General features: G+C 37.1%; 1 protein-coding gene across 1 annotated transcript in view; it reads left to right on the forward strand.

The window, feature by feature from the left end:
- Positions 1-6,792, forward strand: part of SLC49A4 (solute carrier family 49 member 4) — a 66,470-nt gene extending 59,678 nt beyond the window's left edge. The window contains exons 8-9 of the mRNA XM_030016881.2: positions 817-999; positions 4,370-6,792. Coding sequence (XP_029872741.1) covers positions 817-999; positions 4,370-4,485 — 299 coding nt within the window. The 3' untranslated portion in view covers positions 4,486-6,792. The remainder of the gene's footprint in view (positions 1-816; positions 1,000-4,369) is intronic.

Here is a 6,792-nt window from a genome sequence, read left to right on the forward strand (position 1 = left end):
TCTGAAGTTTTCTTTTTTTCAGAAATGGATGTAATAGGTTTATTAATAGATAATATAGATATATTAAGCATCTATATTAAGATATTAAGCACTGTAGGTTATTTGGCGGTGTCAGAAATTTTAGAACAAAATATCTGAGGCTACTGAAGAAATGTCTTTATTCATCTGTTGATTTGTCCAAGAAAAAGAATTTGTTGTACAGCAGTGAATAATCTGCATTATCAAATAGGTCCCGTTCCTGCCAGGCACCGGGTGCCCTTCATTTCTTTTTGAAGCCAGAAGGGATTCAACATGTTGCAGCTTGGGCCGTGCTGAATACTAATGTCTTGATATCTGGTAGATCATTAGTATTTATGTGTAAAATGGAAGCAAAATTAGTTTTGACCTTTAGAGCTAAGTCAAAAGGTTAATCCATGTCCATTTCCAATTTGGTGCATTAATTGCTCCCTTTCCTAATTGTGCGTAGGACAATAGTTTCTGTTCATTTCAGAGGTAAATCAAACTGTAGGTGATGCTTTGCATTCATAATTTCGTTGTTTGTTTTACTTAGAAGTGAATTCCAAATCACTGAATGTGTCTTCACAGGTTGTGTTTAAAAAAAAATCAGTATTTCTGATTTTTTTTTTTTTTCCCACCCCAAATCAATGCATGCATTCTTCCTAAAACTAGTGGTATGTGATATGCTTTATGATACACAGAGGACAAAAATGAGTCTATGCATTTTTCAGTTACTCAAGTATTGGTATTCGTGGCAGCTCTGAATAGGGGGAAAAAATGCCAGCGTGAAATTAATAACTGTTTTTGTTTCTGTTGTAGCTACACTGTACACATCCTGCATTTTGTTGGGTATATTCCTGAACAGCAGCGTACCAATATTCTTTGAGCTCTTTGTGGAGACAGTCTACCCTGTTCCAGAAGGAATTACCTGCGGAGTTGTCACCTTTTTGAGTAATGTGTTTATGGGAGTGCTTTTGTTTTTCCTCACGTTTTACCATACAGGTAAGAAATATAGGCTACTTTGAAAATATAATTCTCCATTAAGACATACCCTTGTCAGTAAAGGGAGGATTTGCACATACAATTTCTGTTAATAATCAAATGTTTGAATCCCCCTATGTAGCAGCAAGGGAGAAGAACTTTAATTGTTCTTTTCTATATGCATGCTAATAAAAATGAAATGCTTTAGTGCAAGATGCATATAGTCATATTCCACTTAGAATTTGCTGTAGCCAGAAACCTTCAAGATACACACTGTTGTCATATTTTTATAAAGGCCTGCGTAATGTGACCATTAATGATGTTTGTATCTGTGGGTGTTCAAAACCACAATAAAACTAAGCCAATCTCATGCTTTGGGGTATAACTTTATTGCCCAGGAAGGGCAAAGAAGAAATGCTCCACTTATGGTCAGCTCTGTTCAGTGGGTTGGACATACCATTGCAGGGGAGAGAGCATCTCTTGATCACTGCTCAAAGGCAAAATATTCCTTCCTTTAGATAATCCAGTGGCCTAATCAGGCACAACAGTGTTTTGCTTGACATTTTCATCAACTTCTTCAGACTTTCTCAACTCTCAAGTATTATTTGCTTCCTCATAACTCATAATCCTAATTTTCAACTTGCTATTTACTAGGCTATAACATATATTATTACTTTAAGGTGTAAAATAAGAACCCATCTTGCTTTCAAAGGGAAGTGGTCTTTATTAATGGTTTTCAAACATGCAGATTTTTGGTTTGTATTTTGTTGCTGTGGTAAACGTTTGCTTCATGATGCAAGATTTGTAAAGCAGTGTTTTACTTCTGCTTTGAAAGCATTAGAAATTGTGAGCTTTTATATATTATCATGAGTACCTGTACTTCTTAATATGGTGTGTTTTATAACCAAGAGGAGACTGACAAATTTCAGAATGATTTGTGCTTGAAATTATGAAGGTTACAGCCTGGAGCAAATTTTCAGTGTGGTTTGTATGTGTTTCTGCCAGGGAATCACAAGCAGGCTAACAACCCTGTTCCAAATTGTGGTCTGTGAACACAAACTGAGAGAAATGTTTGGGTTTTTGGTTTTCTGGGTTTTTTTGATACTGACATTGAACTGCATCATTGTAAAATCTGAACTCCATCCCTGCTAGCCTCGGTTGGCATGATGTTTAGTCTTTACGTTTTAAAGAATGCTTTTATGATTCATTGGTGTGAACTTTGTTCACATATACTATTATTTCCAACATTTACAACTGAACTAAAAAGATTATGCAGAATATTCTGAGAATGTTTTCAGCATTTTTCAGAGTAACAATCCAGTGTTTGGAATTACTTAATAATTGAGGATGGGAATACAGTGTCTCACTTCTGACTGAAGGAATTATGATAAAGTAAACTTGTTTCCTTATAAATAGGGTATTTGGGGCCATTTTTTGTCTCTAGTATTTCTTTCCCTAGCAGGTATCAGTACATGCAGGTAAGGATAAACCTGAAAGTAGTATATTCATACACTTGGAAGATTTTCCCTATTTCTTCAAAGGAAAAAAAAAAAATTATAAAGTAATTTGTGCTTAGGACAATCCATTCTCCATGATGCAGTTTCACAAATGATCAAAAGTACAAGAGCACACGTGATCACTGGGAGGGATCAATGCCAGTGGGTGCTATTGGCTCCTTTGATAAAAAAATCCTTTAGAATGTAGATAACAATCTTAAACATTTGTCTTTCATTTGATTCAAATACATCTTCTAATGGCATTTAAGAAGCTTACAGATAAACCAGAACTCAGTCAAATTCATCTTGTTCCCTCGGTCTTGCTTTTTTAGGCCAGATAATCTTTAGTAGTTTTAATTTGGATTTCTCTCTTTTTCTCTTCATACTCTGATATTGTAAAGGCTGTGAAAGAGCCAAGCCCTGGAAACTTTCCAGTGCACTGAAGATTTTTGGTCCAGCTAGCATGGTGGAGATGTAAACCTTTCTAAAGCTCAGCTTCCCTGCTGGTACTGTGCCCTGAGACCCAAAGCCACAGCCTCTGGATGCGGTTTCCTTTGCCTTTTCTGCAGGGACTTCCAAGTGAAAAACAAAAGCAAATTGACCTGTAGGTTCACACAATCAATGTGTTAGTGTGCATCGCTCATGCTGTCACAAATTCTGGATTACAAAAGACTCGAAGGATTCACAAGTTAAATTTGGTCTTTTAGACTATTTGGGTTAAAGTCTGTTTAATCCAGTTAAGCAAGAGTATTATAAGGAAAATAGTAGCAAAGCGTTTGCTTATTGACTTCTGGCATCATATAACATGGTCTTCTCCAAGCCTACAAAAATTTTACTAAGGTTTTAATAAGATTACTGCCTAAACAAATCTGTAAGGGGTTTTGCTGGATGAGGGAGGGTGTTGTTGAAGGTTACTGGCTTTGGAAGGTTGATTTTTTTAGGCTTTCTGACTTTTGTCCTTTGCATTGTGTAATATAAATTGTGCTTTTTCTTTTAGCAATATAAATTACAGATTTAAGAAAGTAGTAGTGCTGAAGTCTTGATTTTGATTAACACAGACATTGAAGGAGAGTTTAGATACTGTAAAAATAAATAAATAATAATAATAAAGGAAACCTAGGGAAAAAAAGATAAAACACCATCTCCAGTAAAATTAACGTTTCTTCAGTAAATTGACAGATTTTAAAAAAAGGGAATTGTGGTGCACTTTAAAAAAAAAGAACTGAGTAAAACTGCTAATTAGTAGTCAAATATCAGACGATAGGATTTCTTGAATGTGGAACACAGGCTTTTAAGAGCAGTACATTACGTGTAACAGCTAAAAAGAGGCTTCTGAGGAGCTGTTTGTGCAACTAGTTTCAAATTGAATTGATTGTGCTACTCACAAGTTTCTTCTGAGCAATTGGTTTTCCCTCCTTATACCTTGTAGCAGGTTTGATTCAAAATCAAATCCTGCTTCTTCTTACGCTTTTAATTTGTTTTAGTTTTCAATCCATAGAAATCAAAGAACTAATGAGTAGAGTCTTCAGAAGTGGTTTATTCTCCATTAGCAATGATAGATTTCCTCCCCCCGTTCTCTCCACTGACAGTTTGAATAAGGAGGATTAACATTAGCTGGAGGCATTTGTTTTACACATATATATATACACACACACATATATATACACATATATATATATATATTTTAATAGATATATAGATATATAGATATACACATAAGGTGTCCATGGGGAAGTCTCATAGACCATGTTAACCATGTATCGATCAAGAGCTGTCAGGATTTTGTTCAGAACACAGCGATTTCCTTCAAACCCGCCATCAGTGAAAGTTTTGGTCATTTTAAACACGGAACATGTTTGATAACTCTGAGGTTGGGTCTGTTTTCTGCTTTACAGAGTTTTCCTGGTTCAACTGGTGCCTGCCAGGATCGTGTCTGCTCAGCCTGCTCCTCATCCTGTGCTTCCGCGAGTCCTACGACAGACTCTATCTTGACGTTGTCGTCTCTGTGTGATAATGCTGGACTGGTGAGGGGTTGGAAGAGACTGGAAGTCAGCTTTGCAGTCTGCACATCTGCCTGGATTTGCACAGCTGAACAGTGGAAGAACAAAGAAATTACAAGACTTAATCGTGGTTTTATTAGGGTGAGGGACAGTCTGTTCTTGCGTTCAAGACCACCTTGATTTGTGATAAGCGTGGAACTTGAGTGGTGATAATGATGCTGAAATGCACAAAGATAATATATAGGATGTACAGGTCCTGGTGCCAGAGCTGGGGCTCTCTATTTAAAAGGCTATTGATGTAGCAGAGAGGTGTACAGTTGCGTGTGTGTGTGTGTGTGTGTGCCGACTCACGGTTATACACACTGGGGTACCAGTAATCTTCAGAGTCTTCTATCAGAATAGAAATAGTGAATAATCTTAACAAAAGATTAAAAAAAAAAAAAAGGGAAAAAAAATCTTTTTTTAAAGATCTCTCTTTTAAATGGCTAGTCATTTATATAATGAATGTCCATTAAACAGTTAAGCTAAAATGATTTGGTGCTTGTACACTACATTTACATTCTAATAAAGTGATTTCTGATATAAGACACTGGTACCAGGGTTTTTAGCCATACTAAATATCCCAAACAATCCTTGCAGTGTTGTTAGAGGTGTTTGTTATCACCCTGGAGCACATCTAAACGATAGCTTTAGCTGCCACTGAAACCCAACTTGCACCCGCAGTCGCCTCTGAAATACCACCATGGTTCTGTATCTCCTGAATATGGAGCATCTGTGGTATCTCAGAAGTTTACTGGAGAGTCACTCTTGGTAAATGTTGCTGTTTTAAAGGCCACCACTGTGTCACCTTTACATCCCCCATCTCCGGTACTGCCTTTTTTACTGTGAAGACCTGTTCATGCCACTGAATACTGTGGGTGTGGATGTCCGAGTCCCACTAGTTCTCTTCTGATACTCTAAGGTGTGCGTGGTTTTCAGGATTAGTTTATGACTGAGGGTGACAAAACAATACTGTTTGTTAACCCAAGTCTTTAAAATCACTGTTTCCTAAAAAAAAATCTTTCTTGTTGATGAGGCGCCCTGATGGCGAAATGACAATGAGTTTGACAATGAGAAATAACTCATGAGTTTTGGCATAATATGGGAAATGTAATGCCAGCTCTTTTTATCAGTACTAACCTGTGGTCATTCTGGCCCTTACTTGAACATAAATATTAAAGACACTTTGAATAGTTTTTTAACTCAATTTTAAACCTGCTAATAATTTCTTAATTATATTCTTAGATTTCAGTTCAGCATCATTTACAGTATTTCCATGTGTGTGTTCTGTGCTTTGTGTTAGGGGTGTGTGTTTGTGTGTGTATGTGTGCGTATTTATATCTATGTATACACAAATAAAACTTATATATAAATCTTTTATATATAAGTTATATAAGGGTATGTGTTTACATAGGTTTATTTTAAGTAATTGCATCTCTGGATGGTGGTATGCCACTGTTTGTAACTAAACCAGTCACTGCCGTGAATGGAAACGCATAGATACGCTGTCTGCGACATGAATTTTTTTCAGGGGGCGAATGATTTCCTATTGTAGCAATTTTATCGCAGGGGGTGCATGCACATGTTGGAGGAGGCTGGTGTGCAGGCTTCTGAGTCCATAGAAGTCTGAATCGAACGCCCTTTGCTCCTGTGCGAGGCTCTTCTCTGCCACCCTGGGGTGACACCGACACTGTAAGCTCACTCAAATAAGCCCTGATCTGAGCGCTACCTTTCAGACACGGATCCGTTCATTCTGTCTGCTCTTTTTTTGCAGAGAGAATATGCCACTAATACGTTTAACTCAGGAGTGTATCTGTGCAGTAAAATAAAACAAGCTGTTCCCGGCTTTTATGTTTTCAGAGCAATGGATGTATTTACTGTAGTAACAGAAAATTGACTTAGCTTATTGCCTATATCAGCTACTAAATGATCTTTTCTGTCTTGAAGCAGGGTCTTTATAGGAATGGAACTAACCTACATTGGGATGACTAAATCAATCTAACCAGAACTTTCAGATCTGCTGGCATCATCCTCTTACCGTTTTTCAGATGAATGGTATTAACTGTCCAAGTTCTTTTTACTATGTTTTAGTGCCTGGAATAGTTGCTGTATCCAGTAGCTGCTGCTACCTATTGTCTTCTGAAACCAAGGATCGCTTGCCAAGAGTCTGATTGGAGTTGCATTGTCATGGCAGAACTGCAAGCTCGGATGACTCTTCAGAGCTCTGCTTCTGCAATTTACTGTAGCTATATTAAGATTAAAATTGTACAGCTCAGGCA

Source organism: Aquila chrysaetos, chromosome 6, assembly GCF_900496995.4.
Source record: "Aquila chrysaetos chrysaetos chromosome 6, bAquChr1.4, whole genome shotgun sequence".
In the NCBI taxonomy this organism is placed as follows: Eukaryota; Metazoa; Chordata; class Aves; order Accipitriformes; family Accipitridae; genus Aquila; species Aquila chrysaetos.